Source organism: Scyliorhinus canicula, chromosome 18, assembly GCF_902713615.1.
Source record: "Scyliorhinus canicula chromosome 18, sScyCan1.1, whole genome shotgun sequence".
Classification (NCBI taxonomy): Eukaryota; Metazoa; Chordata; class Chondrichthyes; order Carcharhiniformes; family Scyliorhinidae; genus Scyliorhinus; species Scyliorhinus canicula.
The window spans coordinates 12,036,252-12,063,945 of record NC_052163.1 but is presented as its reverse complement, the minus strand read 5'-3'; the positions used below and the strand labels follow the sequence as shown (position 1 = coordinate 12,063,945).

Genomic DNA, 27,694 nt, shown 5'->3' with positions numbered 1-27,694 from the left:
AGTCACGTAAGAGCTCTTCTGTCGTCTCGGACCAGCACTGCACAACCTTCTTAGCCGGATTCCCCGCTTGAGTTTCTGCTTGTATGCCGGGAGAAGGAGCACAGTCTTATGGTCTGATTTCCCAAAGTGCGGTCGGGGGATGGAACGGTAGGCGCCCTTGATTTTTAAGTAGCAGTGGTCAAGAGTGTTGTCGCCCCTGGTGGGACAGGAGATGTGCTGGTGGAATTTTGGCAGTACACACTTGAGGTTGGCCTTGTTGAAGTCTCCAGCCAAGATGAACAAGGCCTCCGGGTGTTCTGTTTCATAGTTGTTTATGACTGTGTACGGTTCGTCCAGAGCCTTCCTCACTTCTGCCTGGGGTGGGATGTAGACCGCTGTGATAATGGCTGAAGTGAACTCGCGTGGAAGATAGTATGGGCGGCACTTCACGGTCAGGTCTTCCAGGTCCGGGGAGCTGTAGGTCGCCAGAGTCACCACATCCAAGCACCAGGAGGAGTTGATGAGGAGGCAAACCCCTCCACCCTTCGCTTTGCCTGAAGATGCCGTGCGGTCCGCCCGGTGAATTGAGAAGTTTTCAGGTTGTATGGTACAGTCCGGTGAGGCGGGGGTGAGCCATGTCTCTGTGAAACAGAGCACACAGCAGTCTCTTACTTCCCTCTGAGAGGTAAGTCTGGCGTTAAGTTCATCCAGTTGTTTTCGATCGCTTGGACGTTTGCCAGAAGTATGCTGGGGAGAGGGGTCTTGAAACCGCGTTCCTTCAGCCTAACCTGCAGACCGCTGCGTTTCCCTCGCTTCCTCGGTCGGCGGCTGCAGCCCTTGCGGAAGGTAGGTGGTTGTGTCTGGCGGGATCCAGGGCGCTGTTTATGTTTCTGGGGTTGCGTCTGGTTGAGGTAAAGGGGTTGCAAGGGGGGCATGTTTGCGATCCGGATGGGTCTCGGTGTTCTGTGGGCACGGGAATACGTTGCAGCATGTTCTGGTCCTCGTGCGGGGTCTCCGCCGTTTCGGGGGTATTGGGTCGTGGGCAGGGGCTTCCTGAGGCAGGTTGAGCTGGGTCTCATGGTCTGCTCCCTCCCTGGGACTAAAAATCTTGGGGGGGTGAATGAAATGCGACATGAATCCCAGGTCCCGGTTGTGGCCGTACTCATGTGTGCGGAACTTGGCTATAAGTTTCAGCTCGGCGATTCTGCGTTGTCGCGTGTCCTGAAGGCCGCCTTGGAGAACGCTTACCTGGGGATCAGAGGCTGAATGCCCTTGACTGCTGAAGTGTTCCCCAACTGGAAGAGACCATTCACCAGGCAGGAATGTAGACAATGATGCACGTTGTCAATGTGAGTGGTTTCGATTACCTGTTGGATGTGGCGAATAAACTATCAAAATGTACCTTCTATGGATCTTAACACAATCTAATGTACTGGTGTTCACAGTCGGCTATCTGCCAGAATCTCTAATCTAACCTGAAGGGCCGGTTTCTGGGCCTCCCATTCCACCTTCTCCTCTCTAACCTTCCTCCCTCCCTCTCCAACCGCAGCCTCCCTCCCTCTCCCTATTCCAGCATGTGCTAACCCTGGAATCACGGTTCTGACTCTGATGTATTTCAGATCCACGCCCAGACGGTCCTGTCCTGCGGCCGCTGTTTTGACGAGGATTACGCTCTCTTTCCGTTCATGGCCCATGCCCTCCGCTGCCTGTGGGCGGACCAGGGGGTGAAACTGGCAGCATCGCGTGGATACGAGTTTGAGTTGAACGACTCTGCACATTAGTAAGTTTGCTGTTTGCCGCGGGATGTTCGGTTGTGAATTGTGTGGAATGTGCAGGCCATTCGGTGTGTGCTCTCCTCATGAGCCTCTTCCTAATTTGTCTCACCCTATCAGCATCTCTGTGTATCCCTTTCTCCCTCATATACTCATCCAGCTCCCCCTTAAGTGTATTGAATGATGGAAACTGAGCACAATAACCTGCAGCAGCGACTAAAGCAAATTGGATATGGGATGCGCTAAAAGGTCAACGTTGACCCGCGATAGTGAGGTAACCCCGCCACTTTATAAAGCAATGTGCTGCCACGCTGCAATACTGTCCACAGACCTGGTCACCGCAGTATTGCAGCTATTGAAAAGGTACAGATGGAAATGATTGAGGGGATGGGGAGGGATTAGATTATGAGGAGCGAGTATTGCTGAAAAAAAGAGACGTTGAAGCCTTTCATCTTGTATATATCAGGACAGATATGCATCGCCTCTACTAAACAGAGCCCTCTTTGCAACCAAAAAGCACTATCTTCTCATGCAGGACTCTTTTTGAGGTTTGGCATTCTTGCGAATCTGTCCTGATGGGTGCAATTCGAAAAGGTTTGACGGCATGTGTTTTTTTTTCTCAGCAGGACAGGTATTTAAATTGTAGATGTCCTCTTGTGACGTACTGGGTAGCACCACCTACCTCTAGACCAGAAGCTCCAGGCTCGAGACTCACACCTGGACTTGTTGGCCACCGAAGGAGCGTTCACAACTTGATTCAACGGGCTGACAATTTGCTCAGGAATTCTTCCACCACTTCATCCGCCATTCCATAAAGAGAGAAAGTGTGTGTGTGTGTGTGTGTGTGTGTGAAGATATACAAAACAGGAACTGGAATCAGGAATAAGACAACTGATTTTAGGATTCCGGAGGGACTAGATAATGCAGATCATAATCAGATATTTCAGCTTGTCCAGAACCGTAGAACCAGAGGGCACAACTTTTTTTTAAAACTAATCTATAAAAAAATATTTAGGGAGGAAGTGGGCGACACAGTGGTTAGCACTGTTGCCACACAGCGGCAGGAACCCGGGTTCATTTCCGACCTTGCGTCCCTGTGTGGAGTCAGCACGTTCTCGTCGGCACGTTCTCCCTGTGTCTGTGTGGGTTTCCTCCAGGTGCTCCAGTTTCCTCGACACAGTCTGAAGGTTTGCAGCTTGGGTGGGGTCATGGGGATAGGGCGAGGGAGTGGGCCCAGGTAGGGTGCTCTTTGAGAGTCAGTGCAGACTCGATGGGCCGAATGGCCTCCTTCTGCACTGTAGGGATTCTATGGTTAATCTATGGAACAGGCTTGCTAAGTAGATGGTGCACACAGATAGCGTTGCCTTACTCAAACGCAAATTGAGAGATTTCATTCAACAAGTAACAAGATATCGACATGTGGTAAGTGTGACATGTGACTTTAGACATGTGCTTCTGAAAGTTCCCCGGTCCTCACAGCTTTCCCTGCCTCTCGTCTGGGTCTGAGATACATTCAGTGACAGAGATTTATCACTGTGATTAGCCAATAGTTATTGTTGTTATTTAATATGATGACCAGGAATGTAACAAGTGAGACAAGAAATCTTCCGTCGTCAGTGAAGACATGGAACTGAAGTCAGACTTGTCCAATACACAAACATCTCAAAAGAAGTTTCTTAATTCATAGGATGTGGTCAGCATTTATTGCCCATCCCTAATTGCCCTTGGGAAGGTGATGGGGAGCTGCCACCTTGGACTACCCCTGAGGTAGTCGCAAGGTTTGGTTGGGACATCTTTAGGAGAACCACCTAATTTGTGTCCAAATCAAGTTGGGTGTGTGTTTTGGAGGTGCTGCCTTAGTGAGTTGCTGTTGTGTTTCTTGTAGCTGGTACGCACGGCTCCCACTGTGCGTCGGTGCTGGGGGGAGTGAATGTTTTCGGTGGTGGGTGGGGTGTCGGTCGAGCGGGCTGCTTTGTCCTGGATGGCGTTGAGTTTCTTGAGTGTTGTTGGAGCTGCGCTCATCCAGGCAAGTGGAGAATATTCTATCGCACTCTTGCGTTGTGCCTTGTTGATGGTGCACAGGCTTTGAGGACGTACTCGCCGCAGGATTCCTAGCCTCTGATCTTTCACTTCTAAGCACTGTATTGACGTGCAAGGACAGGGGCATTTTTTGTAATGTTAACCCAGCAAATTGACGAAGACATTGCTCCTTCGTTTTTGAGGATATTAATTACTCATTCGACCGCACCGTTACAACCTGTATTTTTAATTGATTTTCAGGATGTGAGTGATATTTAATTATAATTCCGGATGTTTAAGTAGCTTAATTCTTGTAGATGAGTCAAAATTTCCTTTGTATGAATTATTAGATAAACATGATATGTAGATTATGTCTAAACATTGTAAAAGCTGGTTCAGATTGAGAAATATGGGACCACTGCTCACTCCAGCCTGCAGGCGACTTCACTCCCCGCTGCATCACTCCCCGTGACCTCACTCCCCGCGGCCTCACTCCCCGCGATTTCACTCCCCGCGGCCTCGCTCCCTGCGGCCTCGCTCCCCGCGGCCTCGCTCCCCGCGACCTCCTCTCTCCCCGCGACCTCCTCTCTCCCCGCGGCCTCCTCTCTCCCCGCGGCCTCCTCTCTCCCCGCGGCCTCCTCTCTCCCCGCGGCCTCCTCTCTCCCCGCGGCCTCCTCTCTCCCCGCGGCCTCCTCTCTCCCCGCGGCCTCCTCTCTCCCCGCGGCCTCCTCTCTCCCCGCGGCCTCCCCTCTCCCCGCGGCCTCCTCTCTCCCCGCGGCCTCCTCTCTCCCCGCGGCCTCCTCTCTCCCCGCGGCCTCCTCTCTCCCCGCGGCCTCCTCTCTCCCCGCGGCCTCCTCTCTCCCCGCGACCTCACTCCCCGCGGCCTCACTCCCCGCGGCCTCACTCCCCGCAGCGGCCTCACTCCCCGCGGCCTCGCTCCCCGGCCTCGCTCCCCGCGACCTCGCTCCCCGCGACCTCGCTCCCCGCGGCCTCACTCCCCGCGACCTCACTCCCCGCAGCGGCCTCACTCCCCGCGGCCTCGCTCCCCGGCCTCGCTCCCCGCGACCCCTCGCTCCCCGCGACCTCGCTCCCCGCGGCCTCCACTCCCCCGCGGCCTCACTCCCCGCAGCGGCCTCACTCCCCGCGGCCTCGCTCCCCGGCCTCGCTCCCCGCGACCTCGCTCCCCGCGGCCTCACTCCCCGCGACCTCACTCCCCGCAGCGGCCTCACTCCCCGCGGCCTCGCTCCCCGCGGCCTCGCTCCCCGCGACCTCGCTCCCCGCGGCCTCGCTCCCCGCGACCTCGCTCCCCACGGCCTCACTCCCCGGCCTCGCTCCCTGCGGCCTCGCTCCCTGCGGCCCTCACTCCCCGCGGCCTCACTCCCCGCGGCATCACCCCGTGACGACCCTCGCTCCCCGCGACCTCGCTCCCCGCGGCCTCGCTCCCCGCGACCTCACTCCCCGCGACCTCACTCCCCGAGGCATCACTCCCCCGACGACTATTGTGCGCCTGCGCAACAAAAACAGACACATACCATCGGGCGTGGACATCATAATCGGGGGGGGTCCCACAGGGGGGGGGGGGGGGGGGCAGCCCACGGAGCAGTCCCACAGGGATCGGGCCCAGTTGAGCGGGGAAAGAGGCCCTGGTGATGGAAGGAGGCAGTAGAAGGCTGGCGATATTCATGGAATGTGACGTTGAGACACAGTTAACTCTTGGAGCAGTGGTACTTTGCTCGGCTGAAGTTGTCCCTGTGAATTGTTGCTGGAACTCTTGCCTCGGGAATCCAGGGTAATGGAATCTTGGGCCAAGTTTGAAACTTTGTGAGGTAGGTCGTGGTGGAGGCGTTCTGAGCTGGAGGGACTTTGGAGAGATTTCCTGAGGTGAGGTTCTTGAAGGTGAAGATTCCAGAAGGTTTCATCAGAGAGACAGTTTCACCAAGATTGGTTAACAACAGTATTTGCCGAGGTCTGGGTGGGTTGTTGAGAAATCCGTGGAATCTGTTTTGGTCGCGTTTGCTATTTATTGTGCAGTGTGGTTTTTTTCAACCATATTTCACCTGTTAATTCACATGTTGTGGTATAAGATACATATTGTCAAACGTTTTATCTTTCTCGCCTTGCATAGTGAAGTTTCTTTTTTGTCTGCTCAAAACCCGTGACGTTGTGTGGCTTTAATTCTCTTTGCTAACATCTTGAATCTCAAACTTTGTCTACTTTTTAAACAAATAGCTGGAGGTTAAAAAAGTCAGCCTGTTGCATAGCTGGTTGCAGAAAGGTGGCTGAATCTGCCCCAGTTGAATGCAGGGGAGTGGGGTGAGAGGGGTCCGGTGTGATGTGCGTGGGGTGTAGCAGTGCAGGGAGACCCGAATAAATAGAGGCTCTCGCCCGAGACCAGAACCGTACAGTAAGGAGCGACGTGGATTTCGAAATCAGGACTTGCCCGTCAGAGAGACGACCAGAGCTAGTCAAAGAAAGACATTTCAACTGACAGCAAGCAATTAATTACAGTGACTTTGTTTTTTTTTGAACACACAGTCCCTGGAAGTGAATGCCTGGTAGATTATTAGCTGGAAAGGGCTTTGTGTGACATTTCCAAGACTCGACTTGTAATTGTTGCTCCCTATGTAAAGTTTGCGCAGTTAATTTACTTGGTGTTTTGTGTTTCTTTTCAACACAAAGTACGCTAATTGCTGCCGTTGACATTAACTCTCAGCCAAGGTCAGATCTGTTGCAACCATCGTCAGCTTTCTGTCTTGTTGGCGCGGTGGAATAATGAGTGTCATTATCCTGACTCAGACACGGTCAGGCCCATTGGAGGAGAGAGGAGAGGGACCCGCTGTCGTAAGCTCCGAGTCTGTTCATCCCTGGGGGCGGAGGTGAGGTCAGCCTGACAATGCCGTTGACTGTCTAACAAGACAGGGGAGGGGAGGGGACAGGAGAGAGTTTAATTCCCCATAAAGGTTGCTTGCTTCGTGAAAAGGATGTTTGTAACTTGCCTTACTTCAGGTGATAAGCGCCAAAGCAGGCGAGAGGCCAGAACGCTGAGAGGGCGTTGGGTTAGTCATTGACGTCTCGAGACCGGTTATCAGTCTCTCGGATGTTTTGAGGGGGGAAATGAGAGCTCGCCTCAGGAGATTTGAAGGGTTTTCAGTCAGAGTCCCTCTCCCTGCTGGGCAGGAGAATGATGAGTTGATGTAATGCCCCACTGCTGCTATGTTTTTGGGTGCCCAAAGACATAGAGGGTGAAAGAAGGTTTGTCTTTATTCTTTCATAGGATGTGGGTGTCGCTGGCTGAGCCGGCATGGATTGCCCATCCTAAATTTGCTTTCTTTTTTTTTTCTTTTTGTCGTTTTGTATTGTTCTTTATTCTTTAAGGAAGTGCTGAGGGGTTGTGGCCAAGATTTGTATCATGACCGGTACAGGCTTGGAGGGCTGAAGGGCCTGTTCCTGCGCGCTATTGTTCTTTGCTCCAAATTGAACTGAGTGGATCGCTCGGCCATTTCAGAGGAGCAGTTTGAAAATCAGCCACACTGCTGTGTGACATGTAGGTCAGACCAGGTAGAGGATGGCAGATTTCCTTTCCTAAAGGATATACGTGAACCAGATGGGTTCTTAACAACAATCGATGATGGTTCCATGATTGCCGTTACTGAGACGAGCTTTCAATTCCTGATTTCTTTCCTAGTTGAATTTGAATCCCGTCAGCTGCCATGGTTTGATTTGAACCCCAGTGCCCAGAGCATGGGGATCTGGATTCCCAGCCCAGTGCCATTGTCACCGGCATTGCCTCCCCCCCCCCCCCCCCCCCCCCGAAGGAAAGGCAGTAACCTAATTTGGTCAATGAACAGAGTTTGTGCGGAATAATAAAAGGGGTAACTTTGCACAACGAGTTCCGAGAATCTGTTGTGTTTGGTGTCTTTACTGAAGTCATGCATCATGGCTGCCGCTTGACATTCCCTCATGGCAGAGGTCACATGACTATGGCAAGCCAGGTAGGACATGTCGCAGTGACTGCATTTCAAAAACCCGAATGCAGCTGTCCAAATGTGCGCACATGCGGTTATGGTTGTGACAGTGAGGTGCGGATCTGCCTACAGATGGCACGAGAGAAGATTAAACGTGCTCTCTGCCTCTGCTGTTGTTTGCATTTCAAGTGGGAAGTTCAAGGTCCTGATACCAAAGAACTTGAGGAAGTTGCGTTGCCACGTCCCAGAACCATTCACAAATCTGTTGTTATCAAGATTGGAAGGTAAAATTCCAACGGATTCCTTGTGTTGTGACCGTGCCGAAAGGTCAGGACCACTGAATTAATCTAGGCTCAAACGTAGAGTTGTTTGCGAAGGTGAACTAAAAACTATTAATGCAACGATCACAAGCGAACAAAGCTTGTCTAAGCAAAAGGCTGCATAAGCGGACTGATAGAGGTCTATAAACTAATGAGGGGCATAGACAGAGTGGATAGTCAGAGGCTTTTTCCCAGGGTAGAGGGGTCAATTACTAGGGGGCATAGGTTTAAGGTGCGAGGGACAAGGTTTAGAGGAGATGTACGAGGCAAGTTTTTTACACAGAGGGTAGTGGGTGCCTGGAACTCGCTGCCGGAGGAGGCGGTGGAAGCAGGGACGATAGTGACATTTTTGTTTTTTTCATTTTCTTTCATTTAGAGTATCCAATTATTTTTTCCAATTAAGGGGCAAGTTTTAGCATGGCCAATCTACCTACCCTGCACATCTTTGGGTTGTGGGGGGTGAAACTCACGCAGACACAGGGGAGAATGTGCAAACTCCACACGGCCAGTGACCCAGGGCCGGGATTCGAACCCGGGTCCTCAGCGCCGTAGGCAGCAGTGCTAACCACTGTGCCACCGTGCTGCCCTACAATAGTGACATTTAAGGGGCATCTTGACAAATACATGAATAGAATGGGAATAGAGGGATACGGACCCAGGAAGTGCAGGAGATTTTAGTTTAGACGGGCAGCATGGTCGGCACAGGCTTGGAGGGCTGAAGGGCCTGTTCCTGTGCTGTACTTTTCTTTGTTCTTTAACTGCACCAGGGAGTCTGGGTTTCACAGGAGGGGGTTTAAATGAAAGTCACGAGAAAGGAGCATCAGGCCATGAGATTAAATATTGTTCGTGTTTGGTCATCAAACGAAGGACGCTCTATTTGTGACCAGGAATATGACTTGAGAATTCAACTCTTCAATTATGTGGTGTTTGAGTGGAGCAAAATTACTGTGGTGGTGCTTTTAAGAGGGACGGTTGCTATCCTCACGGCTGTACCCTAGCAACAGTCAGCGCCCGAGGAGGGGGGGGGGGGGGGGGGGGGGGGGGAGAGAAACAGAGCAGAGAGTTAATTGTAATTGTGGGTTTGAACCTGTACTTTATGCCTACCCCCTAATTGGTAAACTCCACTCCACTGCAAATCCACATTGAACTTAAATTGTTTTACATTTTCTCAAACCTAAAGCAGGCACCTGGAGCCTCCTTGTGTTAACACGAGCTGCTTAATATTCCTATCTGTCTGCACATGTTCCCAAACCCATCTGCTCTCATAATAAATATTCTGTCATTGGGATCTGTTCATTCCCCTAACTCAGTTAGTTTTATTGCGATTGTGATTAAGTTTTGAATTTTATTTGGTGCCTATGTGCGCGGCCCGCCCTCTGCCTGTTGTGCGGGCATGCGCGCCCCATCAGTGCACGGCCTACCCCCTGCCTGCTGTGCGTGTGCCCTGCCCGCTGTGCGTGTGCCCTGCCCGCTGTGCGTGTGCCCTGCCCGCTGTGCGTGTGCCCTGCCCGCTGTGCGTGTGCCCTGCCCGCTGTGCATGCACTTGTACTGCTACGATGGTCGTAACCTTGACAATTGGCCGGAGAGTCCGCTTACACTTGGGCCGAATGAGTGACCGTAACAAAGTTGTGGTGTGGGAGTCTTAAACCGTCATTTCCCAAAGAAGCCATTTTAAAATTAATTTTGCAATCACTAAAATACGTGAGTGGCTGTCAGAGAACTTGTGTGAAGGAGGAATTTAATTGTTTTCCACCGGGAAAGGCTTGCATTTATATAGCACCTTTCTTGGCCCCCGGGCACCCCCAAGTTGTTTAATAAATGTAGTCGCTGTTGTAATGCAGGAGATGTGTTGAAAGGGTGGTGATGGTTTGGAAAGATTAGTCCGCGTGAGAAATGGGTGCGTTTATATTACAGAACCTCCAGAACATCGCACAGCAGCAGCGGGGGCTATTCGAGTCAGCGCCATTCACACCGATCAAACATGATATCGAAGCTGTGGCTTCATTTACTACTGACTGAAATAATCCAGATGAGCAGATAGTTAGAGACTCCCTTTTAGCACAGCCCTTTGGGGGACGAGCCGTGCCCCTCGACTCCCCACTGTCCAAACTGGCGGAGGTCCTGGCGTGACAATGGTGGAAATTGCTCCTTTGTAACATGGCCTCACTGACATCATAGCTTGGCCACCAAGGTCAGAGGTGAAGTGGACAATGTGAATTGTACGGTCAAAGGAGTGAACCGTGCTGTATGAAGTCAGTGGGAATTTGCACTAAATAATTGAGATCCTTAAATAAAGGCAGGGAGTCATAAGCATTGGACAGGACGTCGCGAGGGGTGGGGGGGGGGGGGGGGGGGGGGGGGGGGGGGGGGGGGGGAGATTAGGGATTAGAGACTCCCCAGCCTTTTTACACAATAATACTCAGGGGTGTTGGACAGCCCCCTTGGGGCAGTGGACGCGGGGCCCCATTTAATGCCTCTCTGGAAAGGGGGAGCACTTCCGACAGTGCAGCAGTCCCCCAGTACTGCACTGTGTGTGTGTCAGCCAGGGTGACTGCGGGGTGGGACTTGAACCCCCCCCAGCGCTCAAACTCAGAGGCAACTCATCGAACCATGCCTGAGGCAAGATGCCGCATTGATTTTATAATAACAATCTTTGTGTCACAAGTTACATGAACATCGCAATGAAGTTACTATGAAAAGCCTCTAGGCGCCACACTCCGGCGCCTGTTCGGGTACACGGAGGGAGAATTCAGAATGTCCAAATTACCTAACAGCGCGTCTTTCAGGACTTGTGGGAGGAAACCGGAGCACCCGGAGGAAACCCACCCAGACACAGGGAGACCGTGCAGACTCCACACAGACAGTGACCCAAACCGGGAATCGAACCTGGGACCCTGGCGCTGTGAAGCAACAGTTTTTACCAAACAAATGTAAAAGTCTCTGAAAACTTTGGCGTGGCTGGGGATATTTTGTTTCCTGAGGGCGGGGCACACTGATTTTGGTTGATATGACCTGAGACACAGCCAGCAATAATCTGTACACACAGCATTAAGTGTGTGAAATCCTCAATTGAACAATGTGAAGTCAAAACATATTTCTCTTCACTTAATAAATGTATTTTTAATAAAGGCCATAATTTTGTTTTCAAATCTCCGCACTTTCATTTTTAACATCCTGAAGGCAAAAAATTATCTTTCAAACCACTTTATTTTAATAACATACCTGGCCTCTGATAATTTCGCACCCATTTAATTTTGTGAATCTGATGATGTGATTATTGCCTGGTGGAAATTGTACAGTGATGTGTAATTTTGCATTAACCTGTTATTGTATAATAGCGGGATTAGTGTCGATGAGAGTAGTTTCTTTTTGTTGGTGCAGGCTTGCTGGGACGAAGAGCTTCTTCTGTAATATAATCTATAGTCCAGCTGTGTGGACTGTCTGTTTCTAATTGTTTTTCTCGCTCTCTCTCTCTCCAAGTCAGTGATATGAACCCAGATTGTTGTTTCAGTGTTGGCTGAGACTTTGGGTGCGGTGCACAGATGGAGGTATCTTGAGCAAAGAGAAGCAAGTATTCAAAGTAATATCCCAACAAAGTAATGGGGGACAAGATGTGGGATTCCCTGCAGGAGGCAGTGCTGGGAGCAGATTCTGTAATATCACTGGTGACCCTACCTTCAGCTCCCTCCACCCCCAATTTCTTAACTTCTCTCCCTAAGTCTCGTTCCCCCCCCCCCCCCCCCCCCCGCCTCCTTTTCATCAATTGTTTGGTCACCTGTCCTAGTCCCCGTATGCGGCTCAGTTTCCAGTTTTGTTTGATAAGGTCGTTCTCATAATTTGGGATCTTGCTGCGCACTAATTGGCTGCCGCTTCTCCCACATTACAGCAGTTGACTGCACTTCAGACGGTGCTTCATGGACCAGTCAGTGCTTTGAGCTTCGTGAGGTTGTGAAAGGTGATATCAAACCTGCCCCCCCCCCCCCCCGGCTAATTTGGTTGCTTCCAGCTCCTAGCCCAAAATCCACTGGGTTCCCCAGGCTGAACCATTCGTCTCACTGGGTAAAACACACAGTTAAACTGTGGCAACGGCACTCTGCTCCATGGCAACGTGGCATACCCGGGATGTTCCCAAATTGACGTTTGCATTCATTTGGACCTGAACTCGCCGCCGTCTGCTTTTGTGGTGAGGAGCTGAGGCTGGTGGGTGAGAAGGAGTCTCCAAACCTGTCAGATTGAGGATGAAGTTTAATAATATACAGAGTGAGAAGCTGTTTCCCCACAGTCCAAATTAAATAGTAACAATAAAAACGCACAGCTAAAGGGGGCCTGATCAGTCCCGTTTGTGAGATTAGGGGCAACTAGAGAGATGTTTTTGTGAAGGTGTTGACTGAATTGTCTCTTTAGGAAGCTGATTAAAGAGGGTAGCAGTGCCCCATCACAGACCGAGGAACACATTGGTCTGCTGCTACTTCTCTCCTCCAGGACTTTGTTAACTCCAGGTGGCTTTTCCATCCTGGTGGTCTTGCATCACCTACTCGCCATTATCTTCAAACCCCCACCCCCCCCCGGTATTCTAACTTGCACCAAGTCCCATTCACCCACCAGCGCTGGGCTGGCTGACCAGCGTTGATTCTCAGTCTGAAAACCATGTGAATTCCCAACCTTGTTGTCACATTTCCTCCGTGGCCTCTCCTCTCCCCATCCCTCGTAATCTTTCTGAGCCCCACACCCCTCCGAGTTCTCTGCACTCCTCCTATTCTCACCTCGTGCACGTTCCCGGTTTTAGACACTCAGCCATTGGTGGCCCCATTTCGTCCGCCTGACCCCGGGGCTCTGGAATATCCCCCCCCCCCCCCCCCCCCCCCCCGGCCACACGTAATCTCCCTGAGCCCCCAGCTCACTTTTCCTTCTTTTTAAAATGCTTCCTAAAATCTTTGACCAACCTTCTGGTGCCCTGTTCCCTGTATCCGGGCGTGGCTTGGCGCCAGACGTTGATTGACAGCACACCTGCAAAGCATCTTGGGATATTGTTCAACATGAAAGGCGCTACATCAATGCAAGTCATTGTTAATGATGATGATGCACTCAATCTTCCAGGCCACCCCAGCGTCAACCCTCGGCCCGGGAATGGGGGTCAAGTGCTGTGCAGATAAATAAGCCTTATTTATTCAAACGGTGGCACGGTGGCATAGCGGTTAGCACTGCAGCTTCACAGGGCCAGAGACTGTCTGTGTGGAGTTTGCATTTTCTCCCCGTGTCTGCGTGGGTTTCCTCCGGGTGCTCCGGTTTCCTCCCGCTGTCCAAAGATGTGCAGGTTAGGTGGACTGGCCGTGCTAAATTGCCCCGATAAGGGACTGCAAGACGGGGCATTGGGCCGAGGTGAGGACATTCTTACAGAGGGCAGGTGCAGACTCGATGGGCCTCCTGCACTGTAAATTCTATGATTCTATGAAATGGAAATTAGTTGGAAATAGAAGTTTGGATGGCTCTTACTCAGAATGAGCTGGGGGGCATTTTGAGTTGATGAAAAGGATGTCAAAAGCTCGATTTTACAAAATGAGATTTGGTACCTTGGTTAATGTGATTGTCGCTTTGCAGTCACTGGCCCCCATGCAGATTTCATTGTGGATATCCTGCTAATTGGGTTAAAGTGAGGTTTAGCTAGAGGACAAGAGTAAAATGGATGATTATTGTATTGAAATACTTCAGAGGCAATGTTAAATTCATACGTACAGAGAAATATTTATTTGTGTGAAAATTGGGGGCAGCTGCTTGCAACTGTCGTCTCTAACGTCAGACGGTGTTACATCGGGAAACGATGCCAAGTCCTTTCTCTCCAGTAACGTCCCTACATGTGCATCGCAACAACTCACCAAGGCTCCTTCGACAGCACCTTCCAAACTTGCAACCACTGCCACCCAGAAGGACGAGCAGCTGGGAACCCCACCACCTGGAGGTTCCCCTGTGTCACTCACCATCCCGACTTGGAAATATATCGCCGTTCCTTCACTGTCGCTGGGACAAAATCCTGGAACTCCCTCCCTAACAGCACTGTGGGTGCACCTACACGTTGGGGACTGCAGCGGTTCAAGATGGCAGCTCACCACCACCTTCTCAGGGGGCAATTGGGGCCGAGTAAGAAATGCTAATGACGGCCCCCCCATCTTCTTCCGGTGGCGGGGATGCGCTGAGCAGTCGCAGACCCGAAAATCGGACGCTAAGTGAAACCACCACCCCAACCCCCTCACCCTGAAACCGAACCTCTGAGGGAGTGCCCTCAAACCAGAAATAGGGCCGAAGAAACACCAAGAGCAGTTAGAGCCAGGAGAGGACGATTGAGGCTACAGACACGAGGAGCGAGGCAGAACAGGACACGGCGGGTCGGGGGGAATCACTGACACAACCGCCGGCCCTCCCGTCGATAGGGCAATGGATGGAGCTGCGGGTACTAGAGCTCCTAAAGCTTAGGGACTCCAGTAAGAGGACCTCATGGCGACTGTGAAGTTGGCGGTAGCAAGACGCCTTGGCCCTCTTCACAGAGGCACTGGGAAGGGTGGAACGTTGATTGGCGGCACAGGAGGCGACGGAGATAGCCGTCGACCAGAGTGATCGGTTTGCTGGCCTCGAAGCTTTTCACAGTAACTTCATTGCAGTGTTAATGTAAGCCGACTAATAAAGATTATTATCTAAGTGTGTGGAGAACACGCCCACGCCAGCCATCTCTCTACACGGGGAACACGCACAAGCCAGCCATCTCTCTGCACGGGAACACGCTCACGCCAGGCACCCCTCTGCACGGGAACATGCACACGCCAGCCATCTCTCTACACGGGAACACGCTCACGCCAGGCACCCCTCTGTACGGGAACATGCACACGCCAGCCATCTCTCTACACGGGGAACACACACAAGCCAGCCATCTCTCTACATGGGGAACACGCACAAGCCAGCCATCTCTCTGCACGGGGAACACGCACGCACACGCCAGCCATCTCTCTACATGGGGAACATGCACAAGCCAGCCATCTCTCTACACGGGGAACACACACAAGCCAGCCATCTCTCTACATGGGGAACACACACAAGCCAACCATCTCTCTACACGGGGAACACGCACAAGCCAGCCATCTCTCTACATGGGGAACACGCACAAGCCAGCCATCTCTCTGCACGGGAACACGCTCACACCAGGCACCCCTCTGCACGGGAACATGCACACGCCAGCCATCTCTCTACACGGGGAACACACACAAGCCAGCCATCTCTCTACATGGGGAACACGCACAAGCCAGCCATCTCTCTACACGGGGAACACGCACGCACACGCCAGCCATCTCTCTACATGGGGAACACGCACAAGCCAGCCATCTCTCTACACGGGGAACACGCACAAGCCAGCCATCTCTCTGCACGGGGAACACGCACACGCCAGCCATCTCTCTACACGGGGAACACGCACACGCCAGCCATCTCTCTACACGGGGAACACGCACAAGCCAGCCATCTCTCTACATGGGGAACACGCACAAGCCAGCCATCTCTCTGCACGGGAACACGCACACGCCAGGCATCTGGGGCTGTTTAGCACAGGGCTAAATCGCTGGCTTTGAAAGCAGACCAAGCAGGCCAGCAGCACGGTTCAATTCCCGTACCAGCCTCCCCGGACAGGCGCCGGAATGTGGCGACTAGGGGCTTGTCACAGTAACTTCATTGAAGCCTACTCGTGACAATAAGCGATTTTCATTTCATCTCTCTGCACGGGGAACACGCACACGCCAGCCATCTCTCTACATGGGGAACACGCACACGCTGGCCACCTCTCTTCAGAGCCATGCAGAGAGATGGCTGGCATGTGCGTGTTCCCCGTGCAGCGAGATGGCTGGCGTGTGCGCGTCCCCGTGCAGCGAGATGGCTTGCGTGTGTGTGTTCCCCGTGCAGTGTGATGGCTGCCGTGTGCGTGTTCCCCGTGCAGTGTGATGGCTGCCGTGTGCGTGTTCCCCGTGCAGCGAGATGGCTGCCGTGTGCGTGTTCCCCGTGTAGTGTGATGACTGGCATGTGCGTGTTCCCCGTGCAGCGTGATAGCTGGTGTGTGCATGTTCCCTGTGCAGCGAGATGGCTGCCGTGTGCGTGTTCCCCGTGCAGAGAGATGGCTGGCGTGTGCGTGTTCCCGTGCAGAGAGATGGCTGGCGTGTGCGTGTTCCCCGTGCAGTGTGATGGCTGCCGTGTGCGTGTTCCCCGTGCAGTGTGATGGCTGGTGTGTGCGTGTTCCCCGTGCAGTGTGATGGCTGCCGTGTGCGTGTTCCCCGTGCAGTGTGATGGCTGGTGTGTGCGTGTTCCCGTGCAGAGTGATGGCTGGCATGTGCGTGTTCCCTGTGCAGCGAGATGGCTGCCGTGTGCGTGTACCCCGTGCAGCGAGATGGCTGGCGTGTGCGTGTTCCCCGTGCAGCGAGATAGCTGGTGTGAGCGTGTTCCCAGTGTAGAGCGATGGCTGCCGTGTGCGTGTTCCCCGTGCAGAGGGGTGCCTGGCGTGTGCGTGTTCCCCGTGCAGCGAGATGGCTGCCGTGTGCGTGTTCCCCGTGCAGATGGGTGCCTGGCGTGTGCGTGTTCCCCGTGCAGAGGGGTGCCTGGCGTGTGCGTGTACCCCGTGCAGCGAGATGGCTGTCGTGTGCGTGTTCCCCGTGCAGCGAGATGGCTGCCGTGTGCGTGTTCCCCGTGCAGCGAGATGGCTGCCGTGTGCGTGTTCCCCGTGCAGCGAGATGGCTGCCGTGTGCGTGTTCCCAGTGCAGTGTGATGGCTGCCGTGTGCGTGTTCCCCGTGCAGCGAGATGGCTGCCGTGTGCGTTTACCCCGTGCAGCGAGATGGCTGCCGTGTGCGTGTACCCCGTGCAGCGAGATGGCTGCCGTGTGCGTTTTCCCCGTGCAGAGAGATGGCTGGCGTGTGCGTGTTCCCCGTGCAGTGTGATGGCTGCCGTGTGCGTGTTCCCCGTGTAGAGAGATGGCTGCCGTGTGCGTGTTCCCCGTGTAGAGAGATGGCTGGCGTGTGCGTGTTCTCCACACAGTGAAATAATAATCTTTATTGTCGCAAGTTGGCTTACATTAACAGTGCAATGAAGTTACTGTGAAAAGCCCCTAGTTGCCTCATTCCAGCGCCTGTTCGGGTACACGGAGGGAGAATTTAGAATGTTCAATTCACCTAACAGCGTGTCTTTCAAGACTTGTGGGAGGAAACCGGAGCACCCGGAGGAAACCCATGCAGATATGCGGAGAACGTGTAGTTGCCTGGCATGTGCATGTGCAGACTGGCTGGCGTGTGCGTGTTCCCCGCACAGCAGGACCGGATGCCATGTCTTCAAGGGAAAGTCTGCATGTTCTGAACATTGGGTTGGTGATAACTGTTGCCAAGATTGACAGACAGTCTGCATCTATTTGAAATTCCTCTTGCTGTTCCCTGGTTACCAAACATTTTGTGAAAGTAAAACCTTTCTCTCTTATCTCCTCGCCATCAAAACCCTGTATCATTTTGAACAGCTTTCGCAAATACCCCCCAAAACCACCCTCGGGAGAATGGTCCCGACTTTAATTGTCAATTTTCTTCTTCATCTCTTCCTCATTCCTGGTACCACTCAGCGAAATCTCCTCTGCACATTCTCCCATCTACATGCTTTTCTGCATACTTGTGATTCCATTCGTGTGCGACCCACTCGCATGTCTTGATTTTTCTCCCTCTCTTTCTGTCTCACTCGCTCTCGCTGGCGTTGACTCTTTCACTGACACTATCGCTTGTTCCCATTTCTGTCCTCCCTAGTGCTTGCTCATTTTTGCTCACTCTCTCGCAGTCACTAACTCTCTCTCGCAGTCACTAACGCTCTCTCGCAGTCACTAACGCTCTCTCGCAGTCACTAACGCTCTCTCGCAGTCACTAACGCTCTCTCGCAATCACTAACGCTCTCTCGCAGTCGCTAACGCTCTCTCGCAGTCACTAACTCTCTCTCGCAGTAACTAACGCTCTGTTGCAGTCGCTAGCGCTCTCTCGCAGTCGCTAGCGCTCTCTCGCAGTCGCTAACGCTCTCTCGCAGTAACTAACGCTCTGTTGCAGTCGCTAACGCTCTCTCGCAGTCGCTAACGCTATCTCGCAGTCACTAACTCTCTCGCAGTCACTAACGCTCTGTTGCAGTCGCTAACGCTCTCTCGCAGTCGCTAACGCTCTCTCGCAGTCACTAACTCTCTCTCGCAGTCACTAACGCTCTGTTGCAGTTGCTAGCGCTCTCTCGCAGTCGCTAACGCTCTCTCGCAGTCGCTAACGCTCTCTCGCAGTCACTAACGCTCTCTCGCAGTCACTAACGCTCTCTCGCAGTCGCTAACGCTCTCTCGCAGTCGCTAACGCTCTGTCGCAGTCACTAACGCTCTCTCGCAGTCGCTAACGCTCTCTCGCAGTCACTAACGCTCTCTCGCAGTCACTAACGCTCTCTCGCAGTCGCAAACACTCTCTCGCAGTCGCTAACTCTCTAGTGCTGACTCTCGTGCACTCTCTGGTGCTGACTCTCGTGCACTCTCTGGTGCTGTCTCTCGTGCACTCTCTAGTCCTGTCTCTCGTGCACTCTCTAGTGCTGTCACTCGTACACTCTCTCGTGCTGTCTCTTGTACACTCTCTCGTGCTGTCTCTCGTGCACTCTCTAGTGCTGACTCTCGCGCACTCTCTCGTGCTGTCTCTTGTGCACTCTCTCAGGCACACTCTCATGCTGACTCTCGTGCACTCTCTAGTGCTGTCTCTCGTTCACTCTCTCGTACACTCTCTCGTTCACTCTCTCGTTCACTCTCTCGTGCTGTCTCTCATACACTCTCTCGTGCTGTCTCTCGTGCACTCTCTAGTGCTGACTCTCGTGCACTCTCTGGTGCTGTCTCTCGTGCACTCTCTCGTGCTGACTCTCGCGTACTCTCTCGTGCTGACTCTCGTGCACTCTAGTGCTGTCACTCATACACTCATGCTGTCTCTCGTGCACTCTCTCGTACACTCTCTCGTTCACTCTCTTGTGCTGTCTCTCGTTCACTCTCTCGTACACTCTCTCGTTCACTCTCTCGTGCTGTCTCTCGTACACTCTCTCGTGCTGTCTCTTGTGCACTCTCTAGTGCTGACTCTCGTGCACTCTCTAGTCCTGTCTCTCGTGCACTCTCTAGTCCTGTCTCTCGTGCACTCTCTTGTGCTGTCTCTCGTGCACTCTCTAGTCCTGTCTCTCGTGCACTCTCTAGTCCTGTCTCTCGTGCACTCTCTCGTGCTGTCTCTCGTGCACTCTCTCGTGCTGTCTCTTGTACACTCTCTTGTGCTGTCTCTCGTGCACTCTCTAGTCCTGTCTCTCGTGCACTCTCTCGTGCTGTCTCTCGTGCACTCTCTCGTGCTGTCTCTTGTACACTCTCTCGTGCTGTCTCTCGTGCACTCTCTAGTCCTGTCTCTCGTGCACTCTCTCGTGCTGTCTCTCGTGCACTCTCTCGTGCTGTCTCTTGTACACTCTCTCGTGCTGTCTCTCGTGCACTCTCTAGTGCTGTCACTCATACACTCGTGCTGTCTCTTGTGCTGTCTCTCGTGCACCCTCTCATGCTGACTCTCGCGCACTCTCTCGTACACTCTCTCGTGCTGTCTCTCGTGCTGTCTCGCGCGCGCACCCTCGTGCTGGCTCCTGCGCACTCTCTCCTGCTGGCTCTCGCTCACTCTCTGGTGCTAGCTTACATTGGCTCGCACTGTCTCTTCTGGACATCTCTGTTCTGCTGGCCTGGTGCGCCCACTGTCACTCATGCTCACTTGCTCTCTCCCTGTCTCTCTCTCTCTCTCACTCGGACTCTCTCTTTCTCGCTCTCTGTCTCTCACTCTCTCTCTCACTCACTCACTCTCTCTCTGTCTCTCTTTCTCTCTCTCACTCACTCACTCTCTCACTCTCTCTCTCTCTCTGTCTCTCTTTCTCTCTCTCTCTCACTCACTCTCTCACTCACTCGCTCTCTCTCTCTCTCGCTCGCTCTCTCCCTCACTCTCTCTCTGTCACTCTCACTCTGACTCACAGTCTCTCTCTCACACAGCTTCAGAATTACAGCTGAACTGGATAAGATATACATTCTGTTCGACACTCTAATACACTTCTTTGAAGTGTAGCTAATGAAAGGAGATCAAACGCTGCATCTCCCCTGATTGAGTCCGGCTGCTATTCACAGGCTCTGTTGTGATGGAGCTTCCCAGACCCCGGAAACTGCCCGTGTCCCTGAGCTGCGTGATCGACTCTCTGGGAACGTCTGAGGATGGATCAGCACTGAATGCCTTTCCAACAACTGCTGATATCATTCACTTGGAGCATCTCTCTCTAAATCACGGGTAGCTGCCTTTCCCGTCACGACAGATCACAAGGGGTTTCACAAGAGGGTAATCAAATAAAATTTGACATTGAGCTACTGAGGTAAATGACCAAAAGCCTGTGTTCGGAACTGACCTGTAGGAGGCATGTGTGCGTGGGTTTCCTCCGGGTGCTCCGGTTTCCTCCCACAGTCCAAAGATGTGCGGGTTAGGTGGATTGACCGTGATAAATTGCCCCTTAGTGTCCAAAAAGGTTAGATGGGGTTGCTGGGTTACGGGGATAGGGTGGAGGTGTGGTGGGCTTCCGTAGGGTGCTCTTTGCAAGGGTCAGTACAGACTGGGTGGGCCGAATGGCCTCCTTCTGCACTGTAGGGGTTCGATGAGAGAAGAGAGGCGCACAGGGAGAATTCCAGAGCTCGCAGCTGAGGCATTTGGGGGACACACAGCTGCCGATGGTGGAGGGGGCTCGGCAGAGACGGGGACAGCTTTGGGATTTTTTGGAGGATGCAGAAGAAGATCAATGGCTTGAGCAGCAAATGATGAAAAAGCGCCGTTTAGTTGCATTGCTGTGACTCCAGCTAGATTGTACCCTCTCCTCAATTCATGTGTGATCTTTAATGGGGTCTGATTACTGCTGTTGCTGGATTCTAACCATTAGATATTGTCAACCGTAACAAACTGCTTCACCTTGTCCCGAGGGGAGTGGAACTGGACGATGTGGGCTGGGGGGTGGGGGGGGGGGGGGGGGCTAGGGGTTTTCTGCAGAGTGCTTGGGGTGGGGGGGTCAGTGCAGAGGGCACGGGCCTTACTGGGGGGGGTGGGCGCTGCAGAGCATAGGGTGGCATAGTGGTCGGGGGGGGGGTGCGTGGGGGATGGGCTGTGCCTGGGAGGGGGTGAGGGGGGATGGGCTGTGCCTGGGAGGGGGTGAGGGGGATGGGCTGTACCTGGGAGGAGGTGTGGGGGACACGGGCTGTGCCTGCGAGGGGGTGTGGGGGATGGGCTGTGCCTGGGAGGGGGTGTGGGGGATGGGCTGTGTTTGGGGGGGGGGTGTGGGGATGGGCTGTGCCTGGGAGGGGGTGTGGGGGATGGACTGTGCCTGGGAGGGGGTGAGGGGGATGGGCTGTGTTTGGGAGGGGGTGTGGGGGACAGGCTGTGTTTGGGGGGGGGGGGGGGGGGTGTGGGGGTGGGCTGTGCCTGGGAGGGGGTGTGGGGGTGGGCTGTGCCTGGGAGTGGGTGTGGGGGTGGGCTGTGTTTCGGAGGGGGTGTGGGGGATGGGCTGTGTTTGGGAGGCGGTGTGGGGGATGGGCTGTGCCTGGGAGGGGGTGTGGGGGATGGGCTGTGCCTGGGAGGGGGTGTGAGGGACACGGTGGGGGGGGGGGGGGGGGGGGGGGGGGCTATGCAAAAAGTGGATATGTTAAATTGAAAACCAGCCTTTAGAAACATTGAGAGTGATCAATCTGTGGAACAGGCTAGAAACAGTGAAAGCCAATAGTATTGATTCCTTTACAAATTAGATAGATCTGAACTTTTGGAATGCAGTGTGGGGGAGTAATTTGAGACATTATGTGGGCTAAGTACGATATGATTAGAAGAACATGTTATATTAGAGCAACGGTCCTCGGAGCCCTCTAGCACAGAGGTTATCCCCCTCCCCCCCCCCCCCCCCCCCCCCCCCGCCTGGAGCTGTAGCAGACTGATCAATAGAGATTCATCTCTGTGATTCGTCAACAACTCCATTATCAGTGGAACCACAGACATGGTGGATGGCCAGTTAAAGGAATGTGAACCTAGAACCTGGTATCCCCCACTCCCCTGACCAATCACCAACGCTGTAAAATGATTCATCCTTGATTATCCTGCTGTTTCCTATTGGAATGGGACCATTTCCCTTCGCCGCCGTAGTAAATGCAATTGTTGGCAACTGCCAGTTAGCTAACTCACACCGACAGGTTTATTATAAGTGTAACTTATACACAGGGCACTGTCATAATATACATCCAGGTATATGATGGTGCACAGACAGGCAGTGATTGACACACAGGATGACCAATGAACACACAGAACACAGCAGCCAATCACCAGACAGGACACGACCACTATAAAGCCAGAGGGCACTAGTTTTCCCGCTCTCTCGGGATCCAGCCTCTGAGACAGTCAGAGCCCGTGAGCAGCAGCTAGTACAAACACCATGTGGTAGTAAGATAGTCTGGTCAGGTTAGCCTCAGGTCTCCAGTCAACTCAGCATAGTGTCAACCCACAGTTAAAGTATGTATGATATGAAAAATGAAAATGAAAATCGCTTATTGTCACGAGTGGGCTTCAAATGAAGTTACTGTGAAAAGCCCCTAGTCACCACATTCCGGCGCCTGTTCGGGGAGGCTGGTATGGGAATCGGACCGTGCTGCTGGCCTGCTTGGTCTGCTTGAAAAGCCAGTGATTTAGCCCAGTGAGCTAAACCCGCCCCCAGTGAGCTAAACCAGCCCCTGATAGTTAAGAGTTCAATAAAATCGAGTTGCATTTCTTCACGTGTTGGAATCCTGTCTCTCTCACTGCTGCAGTAAACACAGTCCTCGCAGACCCAGCTTACCCAAAACATCAGGCACTATAATCGGTGTCTTCATTCCCAGCACTAGAACCACAACCGGCTGCAATGCCGGCGCTCTGCACCGAGATCCCACTGCTCGTTCCCATTGGCTGATTGGGTCACATAACTCTTAAGGGGGGGGGCTAACCACTACGCCTACCTTGTGCCGCTTCGGTGTGTATAAATGTCCGCATCACCAATGGTGCCCCTGGGACATTGTAGCCCATGTGAAGTGGGCACTTGCTAATTTATCTGGACAGGCCCAGTCACTTAAGATGCAAACTGGGTTTGTTCCATTTTTAAATTGACCAGCCAGATAATTTTCACTCCAGAGACCTTAGCAGACCTACTGAAGTGATAAAGGTTCCCCAGAAAGGGAAACCAGTTCTCCGACACTGACCGTGTTCACGTGAACCTGCTCAATGCAAAATTCACTCCGTCGTTCTCCATCTATCTCTCTATTACCAGTGCAGTAGATAACGGGGAGCCAATGGATGTGGTATATCTGGATTTACAGAAAGCCTTTGACAAGGTGCCACACAAAAGGTTGCTGCATAAGATAAAGATGCATGGCATTAAGGGTAAAGTAGTAGCATGGATAGAGGATTGGTTAATTAATAGAAAGCAAAGAGTGGGGATTAATGGGTGTTTCTCTGGTTGGCAATCAGTAGCTAGTGGTGTCCCTCAGGGATCCGTGTTGGGCCCACAATTGTTCACAATTTACATAGATGATTTGGAGTTGGGGACCAAGGGCAATGTGTCCAAGTTTGCAGATGACACTAAGGTGAGTGGTAAAGCGAAAAGTGCAGAGGATACTGGAAGTCTGCAGAGGGATTTGGATAGGTTAAGTGAATGGGCTAGGGTCTGGCAGATGGAATACAATGTTGACAAATGTGAGGTTATCCATTTTGGTAGGAAAAACAGCAAACGGGATTATTATTTAAATGATAAAATATTAAAGCATGCCGCTGTGCAGAGAGACCTGGGTGTGCTAGTGCATGAGTCACAGAAAGTTGGTTTACAGGTGCAACAGGTGATTAAGAAGGCAAATGGAATTTTGTCCTTCATTGCTAGAGGGATGGAGTTTAAGACTAGGGAGGTTATGTTGCAATTGTATAAGGTGTTAGTGAGGCCACACCTGGAGTATTGTGTTCAGTTTTGGTCTCCTTACTTGAGAAAGGACATACTGGCGCTGGAGGGTGTGCAGAGGAGATTCACTAGGTTAATCCCAGAGCTGAAGGGGTTGGATTATGAGGAGAGGTTGAGTAGACTGGGACTGTACTCATTGGAATTTAGAAGGATGAGGGGGGATCTTATAGAAACATTTAAAATTATGAAGGGAATAGATAGGATCGATGCGGGCAGGTTGTTTCCACTGGCGGGTGAAAGCAGAACTAGGGGACATAGCCTCAAAATAAGGGGAAGTAGATTTAGGACTGAGTTTAGGAGGAACTTCTTCACCCAAAGGGTTGTGAATCTATGGAATTCCTTGCCCAGTGAAACAGTTGAGGCTCCTTCATTACATGTTTTTAAGGTAAAGATAGATAGTTTTTTGAAGAATAAAGGGATTAAGGGTTATGGTGTTCGGGCCGGAAAGTGGAGCTGAGTCCACAAAAGATCAGCCATGATCTAATTGAATGGCGGAGCAGGCTCGAGGGGCCAGATGGCCTACTCCTGCTCCTAGTTCATATGTTCTCTCTATTTCTACGTCTGATATTTTCCATCCAGTTTGGAGGAGCTCCTTCAACCCCTCTAGCCTGTTCATCTTTCACTGAGATCGGGGCTGATCCGTGCTTGCACTTTGTTTACCTGTCTTGGCTCCGCGAGCCTTATTCACTTTTCCTAACGGAAATCTGTTCCCCTCCCCTTCGGAATTTTAGATTTTGCACACAGCCCTACTCCAGCCTCATGTTTTTTTGGGGTGGGGGTGTGGGGAAGTGTTCCACATTTGCATCACTGCTGTAAATACACAAGGGGTTAATGTAAATACATGTAGACTAGCTAGACACTAGAGGGAACACCAGAGACATGGCACACAGACACTCAACCAATAGGTCAGTTAGATAGAACACGACCAATGGGCATTCACGATACACACAGAGGTGACACTACCACAGGAGGGCATTACACCAACCCATATAAAAGGACACAGCACACATGATCTTCCTCTTTCCAGTGAAGACACTCAGTGAGTACAGACACAGGGTTGATTCAATATCACACCCACCACGTGGATTGTAGCAGACTGGTTCATCAGTCTGAGTAGCTATAGAAGGATTAACAGCAGTGGCGAACCCGAGTAGGAGAATTGTAAATAGTTCAATAAACGTGTTGAAGTTATCTCTACGTCTGAACCTTCCTTTGTCAGAGTGCACATCAAGGAAGCCGCTTATGCTACGCCAAGAGCATGACAAGACAATTTCCGCTCCCGTTCCCGTGCAGGAGTTCTTGCTGACCACACCCGTGGTCAGACTCGATGGGCCGAACGGCACTGTCGAGGTTCTGTGGAAGGAGGAGCTAGAGTCTGGAGCGGCCACCATGAGTTAAACAGATGGACTGGCTGCCTTGGCCGTTACTGGACCTTTCCAGCCTTGTGTTTGACCATTGGAATAGTCTTAAAGTGACATGCATCACTGCTGGGAGGCTGATGGCAGTGACAGCAGTGTCTCTACCTGAACTCTACCTGAACCGCCCAGTCGCCGGGGAGCTGCTTCCACGTCATTCCGAATTGACAAGCATTCGGAATCTGACATTTGGTCCAACGTGAAGCTGGACGCTGGAATCTTCCTGGCTGCTGTCTCCCAGCCGGAACGCCGGCAGGTCCTGGGCACCATCCCCCCCCCCCCCAGCTTTTCAAGATCAACGTAAGAATTGGCACTTGCATCACAGTGGAGGGGTGAATGGCATGTCATCAGCCAAACACATACGGAGAAATATTTTGATGGCCGATTCAGTTTGACAAGTGAGAGCGCAAGTGGGCCTCAAGCGATGGGATCTTACAGAGACAATTGAGATACTTCACTTTGATTCACACCTGACTTGATATTTGTTGCTTGAAGTGAGGTGGCTTAAAATAGGATCCCTGCTTCCATGTTCGAAAAGCAAAAAAGCAGGCCTCTGGTTTCAGAAGTGACCCAGCCGATTCACATTCAGCTGCAGGTTCCGTGTTTCTTTTTCACCTTCCACCTGCGCTGTGTCCAGAGTTTCCAGCATCAGCTGTAGCTCTCTGGATTGCACTCTTAACCCCCCCCCCCTGTCAGAGGTGCCGTCTCTCAGGCGAGCGGCTGACCCCCCCCCACTGCCCCGCTGCCCTATCGCCTCCCCCAGTGGATTAAAGAGCTCCACGGCATTTGAAGGAAAACTGTGAGCTTCTCTCCTACACCAGGGCCCATATTTAACCTCGGCCAACCTCGGTGAGACAGATCACCGGTGTTTCTGTGCGATCTCCCCGCAGATCGTCAACTGCATTTCCTCTCGTCGTAACGGTGACTTCCCCAGAAAAAAAACAGACCGTTGGTTGCAAAGAACTTTGAGACGTTCTGTGCTCATGAAATGAATGCAAATCTTTATTTTGAGAGGAAGTCCAGATCACTGGGAACACACAGGCCCCTTAGTCTGTAAGACCATAAGAAACAAGAACAGGAGTAAGCCATTCAGCCCTTCGAGTCTGCTCTGTTATTTAATAAGATCATGGCTGATTTAACACACATATTCAGTCCACTTACCTGCTGTATCTCGGTAACATTTAATTCCCCAACTGATTAAAAACCTATCGATCTCAGCCGTGAAAATGTTCAAGGTCTCGACCTCCACAGCTTCCTTGGGTAAAGAATCCCAAAGATTCACCACGCTTGAGAGAAGAAATTCTTCCTCAACTCCGTCTTAAATGAGCACCCCTTTATTCTGCGACTTTCCCCTCTGGCCCTATCCTCTCCCATGAGAGGAAACATCCTCCCAACATTTACTCTGTCTAATCCCCTAAGACTCTGCCATGGTTCAATCATATTTCTTTTACGCAGAGGGTGATGAGTGCCTGGAACGCGTTGCCAGGAGAGGTTGTGGAAGCAGATACATTAACGGCATTCAAAGGGCATCTTGATAAATACATGGATAGGATGGGTGGAGGGGGATACAGCACTAGGAGTGCTGAGGGATTTGGCCAAGGGTGGTATCATGACCAGTACAGGCTTAGAGGGCCGAAGGGCCTGTTCCTGTGCGGTATTGTTCTTTATATCAACTCTCATTCCTCTCAACTCTGCAGCGTACAGACCCAACCTCTTTAATCTTTCCTCACATGACAGTTCCTCCACACCTGAGATCATCCTTGTAAACCCCCTGTGCACTGTCCGCAATGATGCGGAGCAAGAATCTTTGGCCTCCGCGCACCTCGGCAGTTGGAGGCATCCCGCTCCTGTCAACCGGATTTCCCATCGAATCCACCTCATGCCGGACTGGATTATCTCCTCCAGTATATCTTCCCTTAAGTAAGGAGACCAAAACTGTACACCGTATTCTAAATGTGGTCTCACTGGTCCCTTGTACATTTGCCGTAACACCTCTTTACTTTTATATTCCAGCCCCCTTGAAATAAAAGCCAGCATTCCGTTTGCCCTCCCTTTGACCTTCTGCACCCATTTGCTAACTTTCTGGGTTTCACGAACAAGGACCCCAAGTCCCTTTTGTGCTCCAGCTTTCTGCATTCGCTCTCCATTTAAATAATAA

At 52.2% G+C, this 27,694-nt stretch overlaps 1 protein-coding gene across 1 annotated transcript in view; it reads left to right on the top strand.

Moving 5' to 3' along the window:
* The window catches only part of gnav1 (guanine nucleotide binding protein (G protein) alpha v1), a 158,462-nt gene that overhangs the window by 58,247 nt on the left and 72,521 nt on the right, over positions 1 to 27,694 (top strand). Inside the window, exon 4 of the mRNA XM_038777971.1 lies at positions 1,599 to 1,759. Within this exon, the coding sequence (XP_038633899.1) occupies positions 1,599 to 1,759 (161 nt within the window). The remainder of the gene's footprint in view (positions 1 to 1,598; positions 1,760 to 27,694) is intronic.